The sequence below is a fragment of the Pithys albifrons genome, chromosome 18 (genome assembly GCF_047495875.1).
Source record: "Pithys albifrons albifrons isolate INPA30051 chromosome 18, PitAlb_v1, whole genome shotgun sequence".
Lineage (NCBI taxonomy): Eukaryota > Metazoa > Chordata > Aves > Passeriformes > Thamnophilidae > Pithys > Pithys albifrons.
In genome coordinates, this window is record NC_092475.1 from 14,915,780 (window position 1) to 14,943,776 (window position 27,997).

A 27,997-nucleotide genomic window follows, 5' to 3' on the forward strand; every position below is an offset into this window, starting at 1 on the left:
AACAGTAACAAAATTATATTATTCTGGACAATATTGATTTTATAAATGCCTTCATTCTACAATATAGTTTCTTGAAGCATAGTTAAGTTCTTGAAAAGCTTTTAAAGAGGTCACAAACTTTTCTAACAGTTACCTGGTTCACCTGCAGATCTGAAACACTGTTAGAGAAAGGAACAGCAGAGGTTACACCTTCAGACACATGAGCACAGGCACATTAGAAAGCAGCAGAGTACAAAACAACTTCTGGTTACCTCAACAAGCAAAATCTGAGTATGTACATAGATACTGTTTGTACTTCCCTCTGCCTAAGGCATCAGGTCCCCACTAACAAGGGCTAAGGAGACATGACTAGAGTTCTGCAGGTCACTCACAGCACCTTCCCCCTGGGTTGGTTTTCAGAACCAATCCTGGCAACCCACACCTGACTGCCCAAACTGAACACTCAGCGTTTCCTTCCCCATTCCAGATATAAACTCCACAGCTTGTTCCAATTTCTGAGCATCACTGAACCTTTCACTTTGTGCTTTTAGTTTCGAGGGCAGACCTTTTCAAGCTTTTAGGCTTCATTTAAAGACATCAGCCTTCCTCTTAGACCTGAGTAATAGATGAGAGGAAGAAGGTCTCCCTCGGTCACCTGTTCAATGGGACAGACATTCAGCAACATTCACACCAGCACTGCCAGTACAGAAAACCTGTCAGGACCCTCACAGGTCTGCAAGGGAGAGAAAAATGACACCGGGACAACTACTGGAGATCCAAGAGAAGAGGGCAGGGACACATGAATGGAGGGATTCCTGAAAAGCCTGACTGCCTAGTACAGTGTAATGCAGAGACAAGGAGCACTTGGTGAAGGACAGACACTGCCCTCCTGTGCCCAACTCAGCAGCTCAGCCTTCCTGCAACAACTCACACCACGGACGTTTTGAGCAGTTGTTGCAGTTCAGACAGTAAAAATGTAACATTCAGTGTATCAAAAATACAGAATAAAACAATGAAAGGCTGCAGGGCACTGCAATGCATCGTTACTTCAATAAAAACTGTGGTCGCTCTTATCGCAAAAGTCCTGCATCTCCATCAGCTTTTTGAACACCAGAAAAATAATCTTTGATTATCAGAAAGATTCCACTCTCCCTGCCTTTTTTTTAAACGAAATTTGGTTTGCTCTTCTTGAAGATGCCATCCTTGGTTATTTCTTCTTTGCCTCACTATGTTTTCAGAAGCAGACTTACCCTCTCTTCCCCAGCGACCAATAAAACCCCAACCCCAAAAATCCCCCATCAAACCTGAGCTGGGATTTTTTTCTGCCAGCTCATGCAATAGCACAGTCAGCTAAAGAAGAGATCAGGGCTAGACAGAGCAGTGAAGTCTTGTAATAATAATGAAATGAAATTTTTAAAGTTACTTTTGCTACACAGCACCAATGCATTCAAAAATAAATGAGAACTGAGTTTACTCTGTTGTAATAAGTTGTTTCTCTAAAAGTCTACTTTGAATATGCACTTTGTTTAAGTACCTACATTAAAATATACTGCATTGTAAAATGCATTTCTGCATTGCTCCATGAATCCTTCAAGTCCTTTCAATGCTTTTAGGAAGAGTTACTGCTCAGGGTTTAATCATCTTCTGAGACAGCAGACTGAGGAGTGCCAAAAAGAAACATGTTACTCATCAAAAGGGAGCCTTTGTTTGCAGGAGGGTTCTGAGGCTTTCTTGTGTTCATCATCTCTCATGTTATTCCAGGTTCTCTTCATTGGAGTTAGATGAGGGGCAACAACATCACCATCCTAGTAATAAAAGTTGGGAAAAATTAGTGATTTTGCTTTCCATTCTAAAGCAGAGGAAAAGCAGCTCAGTCTCAAGCTCAATAGAAAAAAATCAATACAAGGTCCCACAAGCAACAGACCAGTAAATAAACAGTGAATCAATTAATACTGATGACTGTGCATCCCAAAGATGGAAAACAGTGGCCAGTGGTGGCCTCTGGTGGGAAGACAAAAGTCCCCTGCCTATCTGAGAAGCCACCACCACTGGCAGTCCAGCTCTTCCTTAATTATAAGCAGCAAATCTGGAAGACCAACAGGCTGCATTGGGCAAATGGAATCATTAGTTTAAGTGTCTTCTCTGACTTCACCACAGCACCTCATTAAAACTGTTGCAATCAACCCACCTTGGGTGCTGGGATGTGTCTTGCACTGTCTAAAGCAGGCAAGGTTGGTACAGCAGCTGGTCTGAGGCAGTGGGGCTCATCCCAGGCAGATACAGATGTTAATCTGTGCTCAGGCACTGCCAACACGGCCAATCAGCTCTCTAAGCTCGGAAACAAGCTGGTGAGAAGCCCATTGCTGTACTCTGCAACATGCCAGGGTCTGCAGGATGGATGTGCCTGTGCAGAAGAATATGCTTACAAGGACACAACCACACTCTACAACGAGAAAAAGGTTGTTTCTTGATTCATTTGTAAAAAACCCTTCTGAAATTGACTGCACTCAAAAAACAGATGCCAGAAAAATGACAAAAGAACAAGCCTTGAACAGTGAGCCATGACGGCAGCTGGGGCTCCAGCACGCAGGAACACCCACCCTCAGGGTGGGCTCTCCTGTCACAGGATGCAGCTCTTTCCTCAGAGGACACCCACAACCAAGGCCAGGCTGGATGGGAAAAAAATTCTTTGCAGAGAGAGTGCTCAGGGATTGGAATGGGCTGCCCAGAGAGGGGGTGGATTCCCCATCCCTGGAGGTTTTTCAACTGAGCTTGGCCGTGGCACTGAGTGCCATGATCTGGTAAAGGGACTGGAGTTGGACCAAGGGTTGGACTTGATGATCTCGGAGGTCTTTTCCAACCCAATCCATTCTATGATTCTATGGATGTGTCACTGAGTGAGAATCCACCATGTCTTGATCCAACCCCACTGTGATCACCAGCCCAGGGCACTCTGTGCCCTGGGCTGGTGATCACAGTGGGGTTGGATCAAGGGTTGGACTTGATGATCTCTGAGGTTGGATGATCACAGTGGGGTTGGATCCAGGGTTGGACTTGATGATCTCTGAGGTCTTTTCCAACCCAATCCATTCTATGATTCTGTGATTCCAGGTTGGAGAGGGACTCAACATCAGGAACTGGAGTGGCAGAAAAAGGGGGAATAGGTTCAACCTGCTCTAGCTGAAGGTGTCCCTGCCCACACGAGGGGGACTGGAACTTGATGATCTTCAAGGTCTCCTTCCCACCAAAGTGTTCCATAACTCTGTGCTTTTATGACACCTGCAGGTGTCTCCAGCACTGCTTCAGTGAAACCAGAACCTCCAGATGGGAGCCATGAAAAAGCAGGAGCTGGGTCAGGGAGGAGTGCCTCTGTCACAATGGCAAGGCCTGAATGCCAGATTTCTTAAGGAAAAAGCAATATGGATGAAGAGCTGTAAACAAGAAAAATAATAAGTGAATTTGTTACCTGTGGCTTGGTGAAATCATTCTGCATACACCACTGAATAAAGTACTGTTTTGCAGCTGAAATAACATCTGGATCCTGACTTTTGTAATAAACTCGGATAACCTGCTCCGTAAATGTTATGGGTAAAAACTTTGAAACCTGTGAAATAAAACAGAAACAAGCTTTAGTACTGAGATTGAGAATCCACTGAACTTCAAATTTTTCATCTGAATACAAAAGAAAAGCAGTAAGAAACATCCCACTGCAATCTATGAGCTTTATCCAAAACAACTGTGTTTTTCTAACTCCCAGTCTATTCCAGTTAAATACTGTTCACATGCAAAGGATTCCAGATTGTCATTGTCCAATTCCAGCACCTCTCAACAACTCCTACAAGAACAACCACGCAGGACTCTAATCACTTCCCTCCCAATCTGTGAGGATGCTTTTCAGAAGCCAGGTGAGGAAAACAAAACACTACCTGTTCTTTACTGATATTGACTGCCTTGAAAGGATCAGCCTTGCAATAGAAGTGAACCTTATCAATGGGATTCTGTTCTTTCATTCCATAATCCATATTGATAACCTTGTGTGTAAAACAAAGAAAACAGCATTTGTTAATGTTTGCCTTTAGTTTTCTCACAATAAATACAAAAGGCTAAACACTATACACCTGAAAATTACAGCAGTCAAACAGAACAGTAATTAACAAATTATTACTTAATAAACAATCTAGTATTTTGTATCTTTTCTTCCACCACCTCTTGCTCTGAAACTGTCAGGTGAATATTCATACAACACTGGAAGTGTACTGGGCCCTTGCCAGCCTGGGCCTCCCCAAAACTTACACCCTTCAGAGGCAGCAGAAGAGCTCACAATTAAAACATGAGGTTTAGACATTATTATTTACATCTGCCTGGTACACCAACAGTTCAGTGGTCAGCAGGAAGGTGCCCACTTCCCCACAACTTCAGTTTGTGGGACGAGGGAAGCCCAGGCAAATATTCCAAAGCTCTGTATGTGCTACAATTTTATCCAGTGAAGTGAACCTTCTCCACAAGGAGCTTTAGGATGGACTCGTGATGCCCTCTATAGAAAGCCACTGGCTAGCTCTTCCCAGAGTTAACCAGGAACAAGGATTAAGCTGTGTCATACCTGCAGCTCTGTACACAGCACTCTCCTCTCGTCTCAAGCTCTCTCCTTGCCACCAGTGCTGGCTGCAGACTGAGCTGTGGCAAGGTGCTTCTGCAGAAACCCTGGGAGTGCCTGTCATGCAGGTGTGCAGTAGCACAAGCCTGGAGTCACTGTGCTTGTTTTCCTCTCACTGGGGCCCACAGGTGGCCTGTCTTCACAACCCACAGCAGTGGTCCCCAGGCTGCTGCCATTGATCCCCACGTGCCAAACCTCTCAGGTTTCTCCACTGCTCCTTTTCAGAGCAAGGACAGTCACAGAACACATCTGAGACCAGAAGCAGTTCCCCAGTGACAGCCCTGGAGGCTCCCACTGCCCCAGGCCCTCCCACAGGGAAGCTCATTGCTCTTCAGACCCTTAAGCTGAACCAGGACAGTAGTTATAGGGCACCCTGTGGGTTTGTTCTTTCACTTTGAAAAGCATTGAAACACATCTCCAGTTTTCACTAGGGTACACAAGGCCCTCTGATTGAGAAGTTTTTACTTGAACATGCTCTCAGAGGTATTTACATCAACTATGAAATTCTCAGCCTTTAACTCCACATCTGGAGGATCCTTCTCTGGCTTGGCATTAGCAATGCTTTCTGCCAGGCTGTTGTTCTGAAAGAAACAAAACCACAAGATTAACTCAGTAACTCAGAATACATTTATGCACTCTCAGGTCAAGGCAACAAAACACATGACACAACGTGTCACCAAACTAAAGCTTTGAATTCCTCACAGCTTGACAGACTCTGGTTGTTCACATCCCTGTATACCTTAGCTATAAGTTTTGTACCAGTTTTTAGAAACAACCCAAGCTTATATAATTGAGAAGACACAAATTCTGCCAGTCTGTGGAGGGAGAGTTTAACACCTGATGATGGGGCAGGGGAGAGCAAGACTGAGACATCCAGGATGCTGAAGTGTGAAAGCAGAAAATAAGTACCTTCAACCATTTTACAATTTTTTACAATTAAGTTCTCCAAAGCTGAATACTAAATGTTTTTACTGAATTTCTTTTTTTTAATGAAGGGCAGCAGGATCTCACCCTCTAAGAAAGCTTTTATATCTATACAGTGACATATATAAAAAACCCAAGGTCAGTAATGTCATTGATCACTATAAAAAACCAAACCACAACACAAAAAAACCCACAAAAAGACCAGAAGCAGTGAGCTCCTATGCAAACTTTGGAGGGGATGGTGATTACTCCAAAAGCTGAAACACACAAAGGGGGGTTTGTTTGGTTTTGGACCCAAGGGAATCCTCCCTGCTGCCACCTAGGCCAAGCAGAGGAGCACCACATGATGGAGACAGAGAAAGACAATTGTGTCAGCAATTGTGAGAACATTTTTACAGGGACAGAATTCAGAACCTTCCACCAAAGGACATTACCTCTACAATTTCCTTCTTTGTTTCAGGTCGAGTCTCTCCTAAAAACTTGTATAATTCACGTCGTTCTATTTTACGCAAAACCTCTCGTGCCTCCTGCAGTTCTGGATCACTTGAGTGCAGAATTTCCAGGTAGATACTGTCTGCCAAATTGCATTGATTTTTGTTAAGTAAGTTGCAATCAAGTGTCACAGCAAAATGCATGTACAAGGACAAAGGCTGAAGCAACAGGAAAAACTGCTCCTGTTGGAAAGATGTTTTCAGGGAATGACTGAACTAAGTTTGACAATGCAAAGTCACAATATCATCCTAATTATCATCAGATTAACAGTGGTTGTTGGGAGAAAAACCAGCTCAATTCTCACCCTTGCAACACAATTTGTTATTTCACTGGAAGTTACTTTCTCTTCTTATTTGGCCAGTCTTGTTCAGCAGAATAGCCTAAATCCCAGCACTAAGTGGCTCAGGAGAAAAATAAAGTGTCTTGTAAAAAAATAAAGAGCTGCCATTAAACCTCCAGGGTTTCTCAGACTTTGGATGCCAGCAGCAAAGTCCCCCTCCTGTCTCCACATGACAGTGACGTACACAGTGAGTTTCCCACCATCAATCCCAGCACCAAGACACGGGTTTCTTTTGATGTGGCTTCAGAGCAGAAAGGTTACTTCTGGCTGTCCCACAGACTGCTGCTGCCAGGATGCTGCTGGCTTGCCACAAGCACCACACTGCTCTGTGCCTGTTTACATCTCTCTCCTGGCCAGGAACACCTGGGCAGCCTCGACACATGCTGCAAGCACAGCCCAGCAACACCCACCAAGAGCTGACACCGGCCTGTGGAGCTCCAGCACTCTCCAGAAGCAACCTATGAGCCATGTACCAAAACACCTTCAAGTGAGGATTGTTTTTATGGGCAAGGTCAACAAAAGTCAGGAACTTCTCCATGAGGAACCACAGACCAGGTTTCTTCAGAGAACAAATAATGCAGGAGAAATAAGAAGCCCATGAACACCTCCTCTGTGCAAAACCAGTAATGACAAGGAACAACTTGCTGTCTCAGCCTTTACTAGGACTAGGATCTGCTGCCAAATCAGGAGGTGACACATTAAAAACCAACAGTGGTTCTTCACCCATCATGGAACAAAGCTAGGGAGCTTTTTGCTGCAGACCCCACAGAGGTTCATTATTTGCAAAGTCCACATGGTTCACAGAAACATCACTCATCATGGACTGCTGAAACAAGCAACTCAGGAGCCCCCAGGCTGCAATCACTAGAGGCAGGAAAGGAAGTGCCTTGGTTTAAGAGGAGAATATACTCATCCTTTATGGTCCACTGTTACATCTGATGTTGGCCCATTACTCACATCACTCTCCTTGCTGTTCAACCCTTCTGGCTGAACAGGACAGCCCCAGCAAACAGCTCCTTGCTGTGGCAGACAGGGAATAGTCCTGGTGTCCCTGCCCTGAGCTGTACTCCTCACCAGGTACTGCAGGTAAGCAGGCACTTACAGCAGGGCCCTGCTGCTGACGCGCCAGCACAGCTGACCTTACAGACCAGCCAGCCCACAGGAACACATCCTAGCACATGAAGAACTTCACTTCAGTTCTTTCTGCCTAGCCTTCCATAGCCCAGCACCACAATTCATGCTTTCCAATAGCTCCTGCCCCTCAAAGCCAGCCCCTTCTCCTGCCCTGAACAAAGGCATGCAGTGACAGAGGTGACGTGTAGCTCCTCACCTCAGCACAACACAGCAGGACTGTGGTCAAGCTAGAGGTGGCTGTGGCAGATGAAGGCCCTTAGCATGACACAGGCTAAGACACACAGGATCCTTTGCAACTGTCCCAGTTCAGCAGGTGGGACCAGTTAATCACTGTGTGGGTGTGACCAAAGCTGTGCATTCTACACCCTCTAGATAATTTCCGATGGACTGTTCCCAATGGCCCACTGGCAGCAGCAGCCCAGGGCACAGCTGAGCCCTCAGGCTGGGAGCTGGCTGGGAAAGAAGCCTGGCAGAGGAGCTGGGAGAACTGCCCTGCAGGGAGTCCTTGGCACCTCCACACCCACTTGAAGGCTCAGCTCTGCTGATGGGCCAGCAACGATTCCAAAATCCCTCCTGACTCCCAGAGTCAGATCCCCCAGTGTGGAACTCCCTGCCCTGGGGGAGGCACTGGGGGCTCCCACCTGCACCTGAGGGGAGAGAATCTTGGGGTTTTGGACCTCTGGGACCATCAGTGGATCCAGAGGAGGAGCAGAACCTGGACAGGAGGAGCCCGCCACTCTCCACCAGACTGAGCCATCATCTGCACCAACAGGTTGGTCCCTTCCTTTTCCTTTGGACTTGGGGGAACCACGTGGGGCTCTGCACAGGGGCCAACAAACCCCACTGTGTTTGTGCTCCAGGGGGCTGGGTTACACTGCTGGGGTTTGTGGGTTAAACCCAATTTCTCTTTGTGTCATTGTATTTATTGTAATATTGTTATTAAATTGTAACCCTGACTTACAATCTGTCCTGAGCTGGGCTCATTTCTCCTGCTGATTTACCTTTAAACCAGCACAGGAACAGTGCCCTCAGGCTCTGTCACCTCATCCATGTACCAAAGATGGAAGTTCTTGAGTCTCTCTGTTGGCCAGCCAAGGCTTGATGATGGAAACTCAGGAAAGATTGCTTGGGAATCCTTGTGAGCTGTAGCTGACAAGGGCTGCAAGAGCTGCCACTACTCCACAGTACTTGGAGCACTCTGGAGCATCCTATGCCCTGCAGCCATCCCCAAACCCCCAGGGCAGCAGGGTCTGCCCTCCCATGCTGGCCTCCACCCTCCATGCCGCAGCTCTGAACACAAACCAGCACTGGTGGTCTCACAGCACAGACCAGGAGGGGCAGGCAATGTTCAAGCAAATCAAACCAGGCCCATGGGAGCCCTTGGGAACCTGCCTTGGGGATAGCTTCAAACCACAACACACATCCAGTACTACTCTCCCTGATGTAGCTGAATGTTGTATCACTTAGAGCTGACAAAGATCCCACTTGTGACAAGTGCAACAAACTTGGGGCACCGGCAGGACCTTCTGACAACACTGCTGAATTTGAACATATGCAGAACAAAGTTGGTGCTTCTCTCTCAACATGGAAGTAAATTTAAACTAGAAGGTCTCACCCTGCAGCAGGATATGAGAGCTCAGGGATTGGATGGCCCAGGCCTGCCCCAACTTCTGTGCACAAAAGCTGTAAAAACGGTATTTTAACAGGTACTCATGTTCTTTTACTTTTTAAAAAAATAATTCTGAGATCTCATACCAGTTAGCTTAGTGTAGGCTTCCATGTCCTCCATTGCTGTAGAAATCTGATACACTTTTCCTCCAGAGCCTCTTATTTTAAAATACTTGTCTGCTTTTTGAAAGGCTTCTGTAATCCTAGTTTGAGACAAAAGCAAGACCTTAGGATACCATTGCTTTGGAACGCCTTATTGCTCAAGAGTCAAAAGAGACACAGAAGACAACAGATGAAACTGCATCCCCAGCACACAGCAGATGCTGATCACACTGCAGCATCTCCTGTCTCCATGCTGCCATTGCACACTTCAACAGAGGTTTACTGAGAACAGGTTCAGAACCGACCGTAACCTTCAGATGAACCAGCGAGTTCGCTCTGCTCTGCTTCAGACACACAACCATATCCTTGCACACACACCTGGCTCCACGAGTTAGCTCAGAGGATCCAAAGCACTGGAAGGTGAAAGCACCACGAGCATGGTGTTTTCAGGTGGGAAAAAATGATGTTCTAAAGATCAAGTTCTTCCAGAGTTCCCTGTATCTCGCTGTCATTTCCAGCTCGGACACTCTTTTGGAAAGGTTGTTACAATTATGGGAAGCCAAAGATTAAATTTCTGAACTAAAAAATATGTTTTACTCCTCCTACATAGTTGCTGCCAAACCTGAGCATTTTTAGTCTGAGTTTAAGAGGATCCCTAAACCAGGAGCTGAAGTTTATGAAATGAAAACGGTCCAAATCACTCTTGTAATGTGTAATTCTTAACATTCCTTTATTTCTGCACTCAGCAGATGATGACCCAGCAGACAAGATCCTAATGGAAACACATTTGGGGATACAAGTATTTCTGATTTTCAAGAAAAGTAAAAAGAATAATGCTATGGGGAAAATTCTATAGCTATCAACAAGAGAGGTACAACAGCAGGTAGCCAGCTGAGTTGGTCCTGAACAATTCATGCATTACATAAACACAAAATCAGGTCTCAGCTGAGCTGTATAAGCCTGGTCATTACCTTACTCTGTTAGTGACCTTGCTCTAGTTTGAGCTAAGTGGTCTCTAACTTGCAGATAAAGATTTTACTTCATCTGTCAGCAGTCAAAATCACTTAAGCACACCCTGGTCCTGTGCTTCTTCAGGGCTTTAGTAATTTTCCTCTGATTTAACTTCCCATGGAAGGACATTTTTGTCCTCTTCTCTTTCTTTTTTTTGTTTGCTCTGATACTCTTAAGTGCTAAGTCTCTTCACAAGAATTTGTTTTTATTCTACATCATACTTCACTGATTATCTGAATATTCCAAATGAATATGGATTGTTTCAAGATTTAAAAATAAATGGAATGCAAGAAAAGGATAATATACTTGCATTAGTTCAATGATGTTGCCAGTCTTATGCTGGTATGCTCTCCGGTGCAGGCAATTCCGGGTGTGGAACATTTCATACAAATTTCCAACTTCCTGAATCAAAAAAACCCAATCAGCTTTTACTTTTAACACTGTCTTGCTTGGAAAACTAAAGCAATCAATCAGTCGAGTTGCCTCCTTCCATTTGCAGCATAGAGAGAATGATTATTATTCACGATTTATAAATTCTGAAAAAGAACTTAAGCCATGGTGGGAGAGCAGAGCACTGAGGGTGACCCAGGGAGGCCAGGCAGAGATGAGGACCTCTCACTCCTTTAGCAGCCCCTCACCAAAGCCACACCCACCTCCTGCTCAGAAGACCTGGAGCAGGATCAAGCAGAGCTGCCAGGTCTGTAGCCTGCCCTGAAAGCACCCACCACAAACAGTGGCTTGCCCTGTCCCTCCCTCCCTCCCTCACACCACCAGCTGCAAAGAAAAGCTTTCAGGGCAGCAACCACTTCTTCCTCCCTTGGGCTGGAGAAGCCTCGGGCACCCCCAGCCCCTGGGGGCAGCTCCCCCAGCCCCTGTGCCCTCAGTGCTCCTGAGCAGCCCCCCAGCCCCACACATCCCTCACCTTGTCACGGATACAGATGTGCTTCTGGTTCTTCACTTCACAGACCCGAGTGAAGACCAGCAATCGTTTATAATCAAAGTTATTTGGGATTCCCAGGTGATGGCAATCCCTAAAAATATTCCACAGAGAGTGTTTAACAACAGGATTGTATTTGCACATACAATAGCATCTTTTCAGTAGGAATTCGTAAGAAAAACTGTAAGATTTGTACCTTGCAAAATAATCCCATTTGTCAACATCAATGCCATTATTTTTGTTGGCTACTATCTCATAGAGGAAACTTTTCTCCTTTGGTCGACCATGGTAGGGCCACTAACAGGGGAGCCAGAAGAGAAACAGTAAGAAATTAGATTGTGCAAAAAATATCAAACCAGTTTTTTAAGACAAGGAGAATACACTTTAACTTTGCCTGTGATAAACATCAAACACTGAGGTAGCAAAGAACACAAAGACAAAAAAAGAGCTGTCAGGCATTAGAAGTGCAGAACTGGGGCTTAAGCAGCTGTCTTCTCAGAATCTCAGGAGGAATAAAATCCATGAACACAAGTATTTCATTGCTCATTCCACTAAAACAAAGCCTGCAGCTTTGAAATGCCCTTCCTCCCTCCCCCCACCCCCCCAAAAAAAAGGCATGGCAACAAAGAGGGGAAAAGGCTGGAATGATTTAATCCTCAGGTATTAGTTAAACCTACAAACATGTCACTGTCTTGCAGTCTTCTGCAATCAACTTTATACAACTTGGTTTTAAATTCCTTATTTAGATGTTTTAAACAGAAATTGTTTGAACAGCCAGCTACTTCAACTCCCACAAGGGATAATTCAGCTATGAGGCAAACAAGAAACACCAAAATAATAAGATACAAATTGCACATTTTCTTGACAATTTAAAGATTCTTCAGCTAAACAAAAAATGCCATAAATTGGCTTTGAAACTCCAAAAATGGAAAACATTGTATGCAAACATGGCTTCCATGTCATCTGCATTACAGAAATACTAAAACTGACACACAAACAGGAACAGAAATGCATGTAAGCAGCAGGAACAAAGCACATCATAGGTAAAAATACCATGACCACAAAGAGCTCTGCTGCTGGGACATGCTCAGGACACTGTGTTTGAAGCACAAACACCTGTTGTTCCCAGCAGGAGAAAGCCCTGCAGCACCACAGCACCGCCACACAGACACCATGCCAGCAGAACCCCGTGCCCTCTCAGACACCTGACAGGGCCTGCCAGGAAAGGCCTGTGCCCAACACCAGCAGGGCACTGCCACATATCACACAGGACTCTCCTTTTCCTGCTATCCTGCTGGAAAACAAGAGCAGAATCCAAACAAGGAAAACCAGATGTGCCGTAAGAACCTGGCACAAGATCAAAGGTAGTGGGAGGCAGGAAGATTTGTGGGCAAATGAGCCCAAGGGCATAAAAATCAACCTGCAAATTTTGTAAATGAACAACCTTCTCCTGTAAGATCTCAGACTGAATTTCTTTGTGCCAAGTTCCCTACGTTTGCCATCAGATTGCTGGAGTACACATGGCAGAACTACCCACTAGTGCAGCAGAAAAAAATGGGCAAGTGTGAACATTTGTGGGTTCCTTGTTTGGGACAACATACAAATTCTGATTAGTAGCAGAACGTCCTGACAGAACCAGCACTTAATTCTGGTGGCAACTAAATGGGTGCCCTTGAAGAGATGACAAGAGTTGTAAAGTGAGGAGAGAGGATTTCAGTCTTTCACAGAGTTGCAATGATTAACAATCACCATGACTTCTTCCTTGCCTCTTCAGGCGACTCATCTCTTCAAGTCTTATCCATGCCTCTATGTTTGCTCCTGCAATTAATCCAAGCATTTTGCTCCTATCATCAAAGCTGATGTGGTTTTGGCACTTGGGCCATGGTTTGGATTGCTCACTGCCTCATCTCTGCCTGTACTCAGTTTTGTTATCCAGACTGAGGGAGGCTGAGGGCCTCCTTTTCTCCAGGCTGAGCCTCCCCAGCTTCCTCATCTGCTCCTCATCAGACTTATGGTCCAGAGCCCTCCCCAGCTCCACTGCCCTTCCCTGCACTCGCTCCAGCCACTCAATGTCCTTGTTGGGAGGGCCCAGCACTGAACACAGAACAAGCTGCAGCCTCAGCAGTGCCCAGCACAGGGGACAGTCACTGCCCTGGTCCTGCTGGTCTCACTAGGACTGAGACAGGCCAGGACACAACTGGCCTTCTTGGCCACCTGGCCACACTGACAGCTCATGTGCAGCTGCTGTTGAGCAGAACCCCCAGGGCCTTTTCTGCCCAGCCTGTGGCATTCCATGAAATTGATGGGACCCAAGTGCAGGACCCAACACTTGGCTTGTTGGGCCACGGCCATTTGTATGAGGTTCTCCAATTCAGCCCATCCAGACTCCTCTGTAGAGCATTCCTGCCCTTCAGTCAAACAGAATCTGCCTTTCCTACACTTGTGCTGGCTGAGCCTGATTCCCTGGTTGTCCTGTATGTGCTGCATGATGGCACTCAAGATGATCTACTCCATGACCTTTCCCAGCACCAAGGCCAGGCTAACAGGCCTATAGTTCCCTGGATCATCCTTCTGACCCTTTTTGTAGATGGGTTCACATTTGACAACTTCCAGACAGCTGGGACCACCTAGGACTAGTGGTAAATGATGGAAAGTGCATGGTGAGCATTTCTGCCAGCTCCTTCCATACTCTTGAATGGATCCCAATCACCAATTTAGGTTCACTAAATACAAATAACATTCAAGAGCCTTCCTTTAATCTGAAGACTTTTGCATAAGAATTCTCAGGGAGATGTAAGCACATAACACAGTGAAGGTACCACCTCCTGCCAGCACTGTAGGAAATACACTCCTCTAGCACCAATTGTGACAGGATTCTCAGAATTTCATGGGGCTAAAAATAACATATAGCAGAATCCAAAATTATCTAGTCTTTCAGCAAAATAAAGACATTTATTGGGATAACCACAGGACAATTCACTGACTCACCGATTTTTCACAAGCAGTTTCATCTACAGGCCCTCCTATTTGTTCCTTGATGAACAACATATCTTCTTCCAGGACAAGACCATATGACTTCATGACTTCTTCTAGTTTATTGGAAGTGACCAGGTGCTCAAACATTTTAACAGAAGCAGTTTCATGCTGTGGAAAAAAAATCCAAATGTTGCATCACATGGTTTAAGCATTTTTCCTGCAGTGTCAGAGCTTTCCCCCAGGGCAGCAGCACTGCCTGGAAGGGCACATGGGCAGGCCAGTGTGACAGTGCAGCACTTAGGTTATTTTTTAGTCATTTTGTATCACACAGAACAGGAAATCACCCAGTCCACAGAGTCCAGGAACACACTCTGCAGCAGGGAGCTGTTATTATATTGTCACAAAGAGCGGCAAGGCAGCTACAATTATAGGGGAGGAAACAATCCTGCTGTGCACAAGTTTAACAAGGTTGCTCAGCTGATTTTGCTTGGTAAGTACAAGTACCAAGAGAAAGCTGTAAGGACCGTGTTACCTTTCACTCACAGCAAACAACCACTGTTCAAAATTTCTGGAAGTTTGAGTTCTAAACACTGTATTCTATTGTATTGTGTTCTGACCTTGGGCTAAAATATTAAACCAGAAGGAAGTTGCCAGTTGGTATTTTGCATCTGTAAAATACGTTCTGCAGAAAGCTCTTCATATGCATTTTAAGGCACAATGCTGGCTAAAAGTAATGATTGCAGCCCTAAAGAATTCTGCCTCTTCAGAGTCACACTACAGGCACTGACAAGACTGAGAAATCTCATTTCTCTTCTGCGTCACTCAGGTGTCCCCTGCAGAAGAGAAATCCATGCATGCACACACAGATCTCCCAGAAGTACACAGCAGTCCAAGAGCACTCATAATCTTAGGGAAGAGATGCTGGTGACAAACATCTACCCCCACTTCTCCCAACACTGTTTTCTGCATGGCCAGAAAGGTTCCATCTGCCCATGGCTGTGCTGAGGGAGCTGTTGCTCCCCAGACATACAGCTGAAAACAACAACGACATCATTGCAACACTGGAAGACAACACTCTGGTGTTCAATTAAGCCAATAAAGTGATGCAATAAGGTAATAAGATGACCACCACAGTCTCATAACCAACAGCACTCTAATTATTCTGACACTAAAAATTTCAGGTTTGTATTTTTACTTTAATAGTGAAAAGCCTACCTTCCACTTCAAATCTGGACGTGTCATTGGAATAAACCTTCCATCAAACATGTGTGAAAATGGTCCATGACCTTAAAAATAAATATTACACAGGTTTAATCTTAGACATGGTTGTGAACAAAATTTTTTTGAGTAAAGCTAAGGATCTGAGTTTTCTTGTATTCGACTTGATCTTGACATATCCTAGAATCCCAGACTGGTTTGGGTTGGAAGGAACCTTAAAAAATCATCTTGTTCCATGCCCTACCATGGACAGGGACACCTGCCACCAGCCCAGGTTGCTCCAAGCCCTGTCCAACCTGGCCTCAATCACTTTCATGGATGGGGCAGCCACAGCTTCCCTGCCCAACCTGTGCCAGGACCTCACCATCCTCACAGGGAAGAATTCCTTCTCAGTATCCCATCTAACTGTGCCCTCTGCCAGTGGGAAGCCATTCCCCCTGTCCTGTCACTCCAGGTGCTTGCCCAGAGTATCTCTCCAGCTCTCTTGGACACCCTTTTAGCTGCTTTAAGGCCTCTCCAGAGCCTTCTCTTCTCCAGGCTGGACATCCTCAGCTTTCCTAGCCTGGCTCCAGAGCAGAGGGGCTCCAGCCCTGCAGCATTTCTGTGGCCTCCTCTGGACTCGCTCCAGCAGTTCCACATCCTTCTGATGTTGGGGGTCCAGAACTGGAGGCAGCTCTGCAGGTGGGGTCTCACCTGAGCAGAGCAGAGGGGCAGAATCCTCCTCTTTGCCATGCTGCCCCCACTGCTGGGGATGAGCCCAGGACACAAGGGGTTTCTGAGTGACAGTGCACATGGCTGGGTCCTGTCCAGCCTTTCATCCATCAGCCCCCCAAGTCCATCTCCTTAGTGCTGCTCTCAAACAGCTCTCCTCCCAGCCTGTGGTTGTGCTTGGGATTGCCCTTGGCCTTGTTGAACTTGTTGGCCTGTCCAGTCCTTTCTGGATACCCCGTCCCATCCCAGCAGCCTGTGCCTGCACCCACAGCTCTGTGCCATCTTGCCAAGTGTGCCTCAAACCCACTGCCCATATCACCAACAGACACATCAAACAGCACCGGTCCCAGCACTGACTCCTGAGGACACCACTTGTCACTGGGACAGCGAGCCCTTGACCACAACTCTCTGAGTAAGACAATTCCTTATCATCATCTACAAGGAAGATTCAGTTATAGCAAGTACACATTCCTAAGACACTTCAAGTACTACTGAACTTAACACCTACACCACAGTCAAGTACTGCAGCCACACTGAGAACATTAATTACTCTGTGTCAGCTCTGAAGAAAATAAGTAGTTATAAAATAATCATAACAATTTTTGAAAGGGCCACTAATTGTCATTTTGAAAGGTTTTTAAGAGTCCTGAGTAAATCATGGAAGGAAGTGGACACTTCAGCCACTGAGGGCAGAATTCTAAACACTTTTTAGAAAGAAGACAAAACACTAACTAAGAGTAGCTACAGATTCACCACATGGCACTGTCTCTACAGATGTACTCCAGACCAAACAGAACAGACAAAACCTGTCTTGGAATATGGCCGTGCACGGAACAGCCCCAAACAGCTCACAGTTCTGATCTCACAGCCAGCTTTTCATCCTGGTTGGCTTTCAAAAGAGCAACAAAATATTTCAGGTGTTCCTTACCCAAATCATGACAAAGCCCAGCAATTTCTACACAGAGGATGTCTCGCTGGGTTATATCCAGTTCTGGTTGTCTCTCCTTCAGTGCACGCACCAGATATCCTGCTAGGTAGCCAACCCTGTTGCAGGAGGAAAAAAACAAGAATATAGCAGTGGTTTAGGCTGAACAGAAAAAGAGCCACTCCTCTATTCTACTTTGTTCCATTAAATCACAGCATGGTGTCTGACAGGCACCATGCAACAAATACTGAAACCCTGATCTGCAAGAAAAGCACAGAAACAAAGTATTCCCTGCAGCAGTTTCAGTCATCAGTAACACATCTGAAAGCAAAATCCATGGGACACCAGGTCTAAAACATGGAGACAACAGTATCCTACAGCACACATATGTAACACACAACCCCAGAGTCGCTGTGTGAGGGAACAGCAGTGCATCACTGACAGTGTGGACCTTCAAGCACCTCAGCTTACACAGAATCCTTGAATTCCAGTCAGGGCAACTGCAAAGGTCCATGACAGTCACCAAAGCATTTGCTTCTTCTTTCAAACTGCTGCTTTAACAGCATTATTTCTCTTTCTTTCATTCATTTTAGATTTGGCATTTTCATTTCATTGAACAGGACCCAATGTTCTCATGATACAAAACCAGCAGGAGCAAACAAACAGCACATACTCCCATAAGCTGATTACAAGCTCTACAAAAACTTCATTTTCTACTTGCCTCAACAGTCCTCCTTGCAGGACAGCTTCAAGCAAGACAAGGTTTTCCATAACAAGGTAATATTTTTATTAGACCAAATGTCACTGTTTGTTGGTTTTTTACTACACCAATAAGCACACAGAGCTCACTTCTTCTATTTTACCACCATAGAAACCTTCAAAAGTACATACCAGTTGAGAACAAATGTCCTAAATTAACTTTATAGGTCAATTGAACTGTTCAAAAGAACAGGTGGCTGATACTGATGCCTTAGGATTTTGTGTATTTGTAGATTTTTGTACAGCTGTATAGCTACTCACATTTGAGGGAGCAGCTAACAGTTTCTAACAGCTTTAACTCTGTGCTACATTCCTGAATTTCTGTGTTAAGAGTGAGATACCAACCAAGACTAGAACAACAGTACGTATTATAGTCAAAATAAGATACCATTTTAGTCATTTTAGTCAAAGCAATAGAAGGCCCAGAGACCTTGGAGAAGCTCCAAAGAAGGGACATGCTGGGAAGATGAAGATGGTGAAGAAGTAAAGGGTCTTGAGACCTCTGACTCAGCTCCAGGGGAGGAGTGCCAAAGGGCAGATCTAGGGGAGGTTCTGGGGGGGAGGACGATTTTTGGGTTGGATATAACCTTTAGTTATGGTAATTAAGTAGCATTATAAAACAGTAAGCACTTCTATACTGCTATGTAGGTTTAAATACTTTGTGAACCTGAAAAGCTTTTCAATAAAGAACTACTCTTGCTTTACCCAGAACAATATTGCGTTGAAAGGTTTCTAACTTGATTTTAGGCAAATATACAACTGGAGTTTTCAGACTTCTGTTGTTAGAACTTTGTGTATTTTCAACCACACTTCTTTTCAGGTTTACCAGATGTAATCAGCCTGTCTCATCGAACTGACTCTTTTGCAACAGCCACTTGCACCTCGTAAGGAAGCCACACTTACTCCACAGTATTTCAGCACTAAGAAAAGCAACTTAGGCCAGTGAGATCACCTGAATAAAACCCACTGACTAGGTTAATTTTTCTGCACCTCGGGATATACCCTTAAAACAAGCTTAAATTTGTCATTAATCAGCTTCACCATCCCTGGAGATTTTTAAACACAGATTGGCCGTGGCACTGAGTGCCATGATCTGGTAAAGGGACTGGAGTTGGACCAAGGGTTGGACTTGATGATCTCGGAGGTCTTTTCCAACCCAATCCATTCTGTGATTCTGTGATTCTCTGTGGAGTGTGAATGACGTAGCACTGCTGGAGGATCCCTCGTGTCCATCATCTGTTTCTGCTTAGCCTGAGGATTGTTAAAGCACACCTAACTACAAAGGCAAATGTTCCAGATCAAATGTATTTTAGCTGTGCTGGACAATGTAAGGGGATTACAACTCTCTGGCAAGTCATTTAGAGCAGCACCTGTACCATTACTAGGTTTATGCTTTAAAACTTTTTTTTAATTGTGACTGGGGTAACATAAAGCAGTCACAGTTAATACTTAACATTATTCTTAGAATAAGAAGGGATGGTGAGGAAATCTAGCACTGATCCATGTCATAGATTTGTTTATCTGTCTTTATTAAAGGAAGTTCAAGGGAGCAGCCCAAAATCACATGGGATATCCAGGAACATTTATGAGATCACACCTGCCACCACACAGTGTTCACCAAGGCTCAGACAGTAACGCCCCTGGCTGGCACTGCCCTGCAGTGGAACCAGACTCGGGGAAATCCAAACACAAGAGATGCGTGTGCCAGACCCACCCCCTTACCCGATAGAGTGCTCAAAGCGGTTGTGAGAGGCTCCTGGAAACACAAAGTAAGTGCCCCCCAGCTGCTTGATGTAGCGAAGCCGCTGGAACTGAGGCGTGTCAATGATCCGGACAAGCAGAGGGTGTATTTCAATGTGCCCATGAATAGGATCGTTAAAAACCTACAAAAGGAAAAAAACAGTTCCATTGACATTTAAAACTTGACTTGGAAAAGAAAAGGCATTAAGGTGAGAGATACCCAGAATGGTCTGGTATTTGATGGGAGAGATTGTTCATCTGCTATAACATAGCCATGTTCTGCCAACCCTATACCAAGATCTATCACAGAATCATAGAATGGTTGGGGTTGAGAAGGAGGGACTGAAGCAGAGCAAAACCCAGAACCTAAAGTTATGTAAAATAACCCTTAAAAGGTAGTTAAGACAAGAAAGTACTCAACATTTAGACAAGCCAGGCAAGATAAGGCTTGAGACTCATCCAAAACAGGGCAAAATATGCATACCTAGATATATATGACAGAACAGACTGAACTGAAGAAAGAGGGTAAGAAATTCAAAGCACCATTTTTGGCAAAGCCCATCCTAAAGTCAGCAAAAACTAAGTAAAGTTGAAAAGTTCACTGAGGATGAGGAGCTGAGATACGACCCCTACCAGAGGAAGTAAGAGGAACTCCCACTGTAATATCCCTCAAAAAGGACGACTCCGCCCCAACTCCGCCTGTTATGAATATTATAATCAAGTGTTGCAATAACATGAATATGTATGTTAAATGATGTAACTTCTCACTAAAAATGTATAAATGCTGTGGCTTTGCACTGATGACTTCAGAACTCTATTGTCTGATGCTAATCAGAGGGTTCCCCAGCGTTGCACCAATAAATACCTTTGCTGTTTATTGACCGAAATTATGTCTCTAAACAGTTTTATTCTGCCTCTTTGGGCATCAGCACCTTAAAGATCTTCTTGTTCCAACTCCCTGTTACAGGCAGGGACACCATCCACTAGACCAGGTTGTTGTAAGCCCTGTCCAACCTGGCCCTGAACATTTCCAGGCACAGGGCATCCCCAACTTCTCTGCACAACCCATTTATCTCGGAGAACTACAGAAGTCTGACAAGAAAAAAGATAAAGCTGACCATTCATACAGCAAGGGAATTAAGTCAAAATCCCTAAAAATGTTATCTGCACTTAAACAATTCTAAAACTCAACACTTGTCAAAAACGCTGTCTCTATCAATCTGCTATTCCAACTAAAGCAATGGATGTCCAAGATATCCAATAAAAAGTGTTTGGCTTGACATTGCTCATGATTTTTAAAATCCAGTGAAATTTTGCTGAGTAGAAATTATGATGTTACCTTTTCCACAAACAAAAGGCAAGATAACTGAAACATGAAAAAGTACTCCCTGATAAGCACACGTTTTAAGAGACATCTCAGTAACTACAGTAACTCAGTAGTGAAGGCAAACACATCTAATCCTCAAGACGTCTTCAACCAGCAGGTAAAACCAAAATCCATCACACACATATCTTGATAAAATATTGCGGCAAATAAGGTTTTCCTGTGCTCTCCACCCCTGGTCACTGAGCTGGGAGGGCTCTGGCAGATGTGCAAGTACTATGGAATGTGTGCAGCCTTGGCCCCAGTTAAACCAACAGACACCACTGGGAGAACCAGTTGGACAGAGCAAACAGAGGAAGAGTCTGTTAACCTAAGCCTGAGGCAAAACCAACAAAATAAACCAAGGGGAGGCTCTGCATAGAGGGATGTGAAAGGGAAGCTCCTCAACACATGTCAAACAGCTCTTCTGCTCATTCAATCCCTCACAACCTCCAGTTAGCCACATTAAAACACCCAGCTGGTGATTTTAACAACTCTTCTGGTTAATGTGGTTTATCACAGACCACCACCACTACCAAGGGCTTGGAGTTTGCTGCTGTGCAAGGTAAAGGCAGCAGCTGGCAGCACCGAGCCAAGGGGAGGAGAGGCAGGGCCTGGGGTGGGGTACCTTCATCACGTCCACGTGCTGCTGAGGCAGCTGCTTCAGGCAGGCCAGCACTTCCAGTCGCTCAGCTGGGCAGCTAGGAAGGAAAAAAGGACACTGAGAGCAAAGCCTGCAATGCATTTCCCTTTACAGTTTGCAGTATATGTAATTACTTAGGCAAGTTCATACTACTCTGATATTCACTGATTCTTACACAGGGTCAAGACTGCAATATTTTCAGAAAAATACTGAAAGCATTTATCCTTCTAAAGTCAAGTACAGAGGGACGAGAACAAACAGCTATAGATGTTGCCACTGTAAAGCACAGTAAGTGCTTCTCCCACTCATACAGAACTGAGAAATAAAATCACCATAAAAATCCCTACAAAAAAGATGAAAAAAATGGTGTAAGTCAGATCTGGAGATAAGTCATTTAAATTTATGGGAATTACAAATTGCAGTACATGAATAACTGTCATTTTTTAAGGTTGAAAACTTCTTAAACAAAAATGTCAAAGTCCCAAAAAACGATTGTTATAAAACTTTTTCAGTTAATCAACTCTGTATTAAAAGTTTCATTTTGACAAATTAACTTGAATTTTACATAAATTAATTTCAACGCCAATATGAAAACCACTGCTCTTTAAAACATGCTCTAATTTTGTTGAGAACTGATTCTTCTATTTTGCAAAGGTATCTTGCTGTCATTTTTAATACATTATTAGAGGTCCCCTTCACAACACACAGGCAAACTTCCAGTGCAGGTACCCTGTTGTAGCCACAGCAGCCCAAGAACACAGGCAGGACAGGTTTGGGAGGAGAGCTAACATGCCATATCACACTCTCATTAAACATGTCTGCAGGCCTTGTCCTTCAGCTACAGTTTCAGCTACAGTATCACAGCAAACACTGCCACGAAAAAAATACAATTTCCACTTTTTTCCCAGCAGTTAAGCATCCCAAGATCAGTTTGACATCAGTCTTTCAATGCTTTAAAAGAAAGTGAGACTATAAAATGTCAACTATTAGCAAAAAACACTGCTTGATGCATTACATATTCTCGTCCAAAGAACTTAATAATTCACAATTCATAAAATATTAAAGGCATAGGATGTTTGAGGTGTTGGTGAGCAGTGTTTATCTTAACCACTTGGTGTCCCTTTCCCTACAGGGAGCTCTCAGGCCACAGCTATTTAGAGAGGGTACTTTTAATGGGGCATAGAGGGGTGAGGGGTAATTACAGTAGGATGTGAAACCAGTCAAAGTGTTGCACAAAGTCCCCGGTGAAGCTGGCAAGTCACTGGATGTTCTCTATTATCACAGCCGAGTTCCTCCCTGGCTTGGCTCCACACCACAAGATAAATACAAATACCCTTGAGAAACAATGGCAGAGGATGGACAGAGGGGTGAGGAAGCCGATGACGGAAGGAAGGTGCTGTGGGCAGGGGTCGTTGGCCCCCCACCCTGCAGCAGGCCATGGGCAGACTGATGCCATTTATGTCAACAGGCAGTGTTTGGCTGCCTCCCACCCAGGCAGCTCCTCATGGCACGTACTGGCCCTCCGTGGTGTAAGGAAGAGCCGGTACCATGGAGACCACGGGGCTGGTGAGCTGACCGACCCTCACCCCTCCCCGGCCCGCGCTGAGCACGCTGCCCACCAGCTGCTGCCAGGCCTGGCTGTCCCGGCCTGGCTGCAGGGGGAGCATTGTTTGATAACAGGAAGCAACTGATAAAATAGTGTTTCGTATCTTTTATTCTCTTTTCTAGCTAATATTGCAATAAAAGTTGTTTCAGTGTTGTCTGACTGCTGTGCTTGTCTTTATTCCGGGTTTGTATCCAATACAAACCAATACAAGCTGCTGCTCAGACTGTCCCAAGCCTTTGGCTGGAGCACCTCCCCTACGGAGACAGGCTGGAGAGCTGGGGCTGTTCAGCCTGGAGGAGGGAAGTCTGTGGGGAGACCTCCTTATGGCCTTTCAGTACCTTAAGGGGGCTTATAAAAAGGAGGAACTTTTTACATGGGCAGATAAGTTTCATGACAAGGGGCAATGGTTTTAAACTGCCAGAGGGCAGGGATAGATGGGATATTAGGAATAAATTCTTCCCTGTGAGGGTGGTGAGGCCCTGGCACAGGTTAGGCAGAGGAGCTGTGGCTGCCCCATCCCTGGAAGTGTCCAAGTTTGGACAGGGTTTGGAGCAACCTGGGATAGTGGAAGATGTCCCTGCCCATGGCAGGGGTTTGGAATAAGATGATCTTTAAGGTCCCTTCCAATTAAAACCATTCTATGATTCTAAGATGAAAAAAAACATTGCTGGTGCTCAGACCAGTGCATGTTCCACAATACAAGTCTGAGAACAAGCACAACTCTGAGGGCAAATAAATCAACATTGTGACCAGCAACTACTAAACTAACATAATGAATGCTTGTAACAACTTTGGTCAGATCAATTGTTACCTCAACCCCTTCTGAGCCAGGCTGGCCACCAAGAAGGACTGTTGTGGTTTAACCCCAGCCAGGAACTCAGTCCCAAGCAACCACTCACTGCTCCCAGGGAGATGGGGAAGAGAATTGGGAAAAAGTAAAACCTGTGGGTTGACATAAGACCCATTTAGGCATTGAAATAAAGTAAAAGAACATAAAAATAATAGTAGTGGGGATAACAGAGAGGAATGAAACGCAACAGAAATCAAACATAAAAATAATAGTAGTGGGGATAACAGAGAGGAATGAAATGCAACAGAAACCAAACATAAAAATAATAGTAGTGGGGATAACAGAGAGGAATGAAATGCAACAGAAACCAGTGATGCCCAACAGTCGCTCACCACCCCTCTGACCCATGCCCAGCCAGCCCCCAGCAGTGACTGACCAGCAGCTCCAGCCACCCCCCGCCATGGTTCTGTTTCCACAGCTGGGCAGGAGGTTCTGTGGTGCAGAACTCTGGCCAGTTCAGGTCAGCTCTCCTGGCCATACTCCCCACTCGCTGGCACAGCATGGGACACTGAAAAGTCCTTGACTCAGAGTAAGCATCAACTGACCCAGCACCACCTCAAACACTCGCAAGTTACCAATACTGATGGATGTCACACTAAATCCCAAACACAGCACTGGAACAGCTTCTGGGAAGAAAATTAACTCTATCCCAGCCAAATTCAGGACAGGAGAGCAAACATCACAGGCACGTTTTTGAATGAGCTGTAATACCACAAGAAGTACAGCAGTACCCCCAAACATGGTGTTAACAATGCCCAAACAGGTAACAATGGCTCCAAAAAGACACTCCAGGTCACACAAAGTACATGGGCAGGACTTCATGACAGTTTTGAGAAGGTGAGTCAGTGCAAAGCAGCCCTGGCATGAAGCAAGGGACTGCACTGCTGCACAGAGGGCATGGCCTGTTGGTTCGAAGCACATGGCCATGCTTTTAAATGCCACAAAAATTGAGGAGCGAGAAGACCCTGAAAACCAGGCAGGAACATAAGGAGAATGGGCACTTGCCTTCTTGGGAACCTACCAATGACTGCACATCCAGGAAGAACGGAGAAAGGACACTCTGCACAACTGACAGTGTAGCTGTTATACAACTGCCTCTGCAGACACTGTCCACAAAGAGTATGGGTCGGTGACAGACATGGCTGAGAGACCAGCAGAAGAAAAGACCTGATGAGGGAGGCTGGGAAGTCCTCACCAAATGTTCCACATCAGTGCCCTGCATGTCTCACTGTTCTGCCCTGCCTCCAGGAACACTAACTCAGTTTCAGTTCAGCCTCACAATGACGAAGCACGCTGTCCACGTGATCCTGGTGTGACCAATCATCTGGATGTCGCCCCACACAGAGTTCTCCATCCTCCTTCAGATGGAAAACAACAGCAGGACATTTTTCACCTGGAATCTACATAGTCCACCTCAACCAAGACATGACACACAAATCCTGTGTTGGTACTGTGGGTTTCCAGGCTCTGCAGGCAGAGCTCTTTCAACAGGCAAAAGAGCACAACTGATGGCTGCTTAGAAATGGTGAGAACAGGCACCTCCTCAACCACTCCCCTCCCTGCTCCCTGCTTTGCTCACACCCTCCCTCATGCCACAGGTGACAAGGATGAGAAAATCCTTTTCCACCCCTTAGGAACTTCACTGTTCCAGAGGGGTCAGCCAGAGGGCCCTCTCACCATCCACATCCACACGCAGAGTGCTGCACGCCACACAAATCCTACAGTGCCAGAAGGTGAGGGCACATGGGACACCCAGGGCTCTGCACTGCTGGTGCACAGGAAACCCCAGCTCTCCCCACTGAAAACAGGGAACTAAAGACACGCAGTCATTACTGGCCTGTCACAGCAAAATGGTCAAAGTTCCTGCAGGACACAGAGTGCAGTGGACAGCAAGGGGATCCTTTTTCAGTGCACAGTTCAGACGTTTACAAAAAGAAGGCTTGAGCAATTTCTCATCCAATCCTCAACAGTTTCAGATTAAGAAAAACAAGATGTCAGATCTCGCAGAAGAAAACTCCTTATAAAAGAAAACCCACAAGCACATCATTCCATCACCCCACCACCATCCACCCTCTGCACCAACTGAGAGCTCTTCACAGCCCTGTGCTTGCACTGCCTGTGTCCCGCTGCCCACATTCAGCACGGACAGACCAACCCACAGGTCTGACTCCCCAGACTGGCTGCACATGTGCAGTGTGTCTGGGTGCTCACCTGATGCTCTGCCAGACAGTGGGGGACAGGAAGCAACCAGCCCCCGGTAAGTTCTAAACCAAAAGCAGACACCTACCTGTCATTTCAGTCAGACAATTACCTGCTACTTCAGAAACATAAGCATTCAGCTGCCTTCCATGACACCACAACATTTCTATCTGCACACTTCAAACAGCTGAAGTTAGAACCCTTCTTCCAAAAAAAGAAGTCATTCTAATTACTCCTGCATACTTCTTACCTCCTCCAAAGCACAGCCCTTCTGCCTTGTCCCCTTGGGTCCCATCAGCTTTTTCTTCACTACAAATTTCCACGCCCAGACACCCCACCCTTCCTGATCACCCTTCCCATGCCGGGAGTGCAGCCAGGATGTCTCCACAGAACAGAGACAGGGCCCTTCGCCTCCAGCACAGCTGAATTTTCAGACAAGGAGCCAACCTGCACACCAAAGTCCTCAAAGCCCCAGCAGAAAGCACAGCTCTGCACTTGCATGGGCCAGCCAGATAACACAGCCCAGCCGTCCTCAGGGCCACCAACTACAACATCAGTGAAGAGCCTGTGTCAAAAGGTGGGGTTTGAGACAAATTGGAGAAAACAGTGTAAACAAAGTTAATGAAGGAATAACGAAAAGACACTCAAAGATTACAGAGCAACAGGAAATATGCAGTGAGCAAGCAGACTCACATCCCTGAGACGGGAGCAAGAAAGGACCCCAGTGAGGCAAAGAAGGGGCAGAGGGACCATTCTGACACACAGGACAACAGGACACATTCATATCCTCTTCTGTTCCAGCAGAGCAAGAAAGCTCTTGCTCACCACCAGAGAGATTACGAAGGTTTTGGGACCAGGCTCAGCACAAAGTTCTCCTCAGCACCCCTGCAGCTCACACTGGTGCCCCAGCAGCACTCAGAAGGTCACTGTGCTACCAGGGGGATTTTCACTGAAGCTTTTTTAATGGATCAGGTATTTTGTTTCTCATAGTTACTAGGCAGTGAGTGTCCGTGCTGTGGCTGGCGCTGTTCTGGGATCAGTAGGGAAGGGGAACTGTTCCGGAGGGTCCAAGATCAGCCCCACCGAGCCCAGTGGCCCTGCTAACCCTAACCCTACCTATTTCTAGCCCTAACCCTAGCCTTAGTCCTCACCCTAATCCTGACTGCTCCGCCCACACAGCCGCGTTCGGGGCAGAGCCGCGCAGGGCCGGGAAACGCCTGTTCCCGAGCCGGTCCCCAGGCAGGCTCTGCCCGCCGCAGCTCCCGGGCCTCGCCGCCTGCAGGGCCCGCCCGAGGGCTGGGGCTGTGCCACCGCCCCCCACGCGAGCGGCTCTCACCAGACGCGGGTGACCTCGGGGGCGCAGGCCGGCAGGTCCAGCAGCATCCTCCCGGTGACTCCGCGCTCTGCGGGGGCAAGAGAGGTGTCAGCGCCTCAGCCCGGCCCCCTCCGCCCCGGCCCGGCCCGGCCCTCGCCCGCCGTACCTCGGAAGCGGCGCAGCAGGCCGGGGTTCCCCACGCCGCAGCGGGAGAGGTGCTGGCAGAGCCGCTCGGTGTCCCAGAGCCGGGGCTCGGTGTCCCAGCCCCGCTCGGTGTCCCGGCCCGGTTCGCTGTCCCTGTCCTGGCCCGGTTCGCTGTCCCTGTCCCGGCCCCGCTCGCTGTCCCAGGCCGGGCCGGGGCCGCGCCCCTCGCACCGCGCGCGCTTGGCGGGCGCTCCCGCCGGGCTGCCCATCGCGCGCCGCCACCGCGCACGCGCCGCGCGGCCCCGGG

The 27,997-nt window shown here is 46.3% G+C and overlaps 1 protein-coding gene across 1 annotated transcript; it reads right to left on the reverse strand.

Moving 5' to 3' along the window:
• SAMHD1 (SAM and HD domain containing deoxynucleoside triphosphate triphosphohydrolase 1) lies at positions 1-27,971 on the reverse strand. The gene is made up of 16 exons (XM_071572708.1): positions 27,713-27,971; positions 27,568-27,634; positions 21,562-21,634; positions 19,553-19,713; positions 17,075-17,190; positions 15,433-15,503; positions 14,230-14,385; positions 11,438-11,538; positions 11,227-11,335; positions 10,615-10,706; positions 9,279-9,394; positions 5,992-6,131; positions 5,125-5,214; positions 3,906-4,010; positions 3,446-3,583; positions 1-1,784 (listed from the first exon to the last, which is right to left on the reverse strand). The coding sequence occupies exons 1-16, from the start codon at positions 27,957-27,959 to the stop codon at positions 1,662-1,664; spliced, it is 1,905 nt and encodes a 634-aa protein (XP_071428809.1). The 5' UTR covers positions 27,960-27,971; the 3' UTR covers positions 1-1,661.
• Between the last annotated feature and the right edge of the window lie 26 nt (positions 27,972-27,997).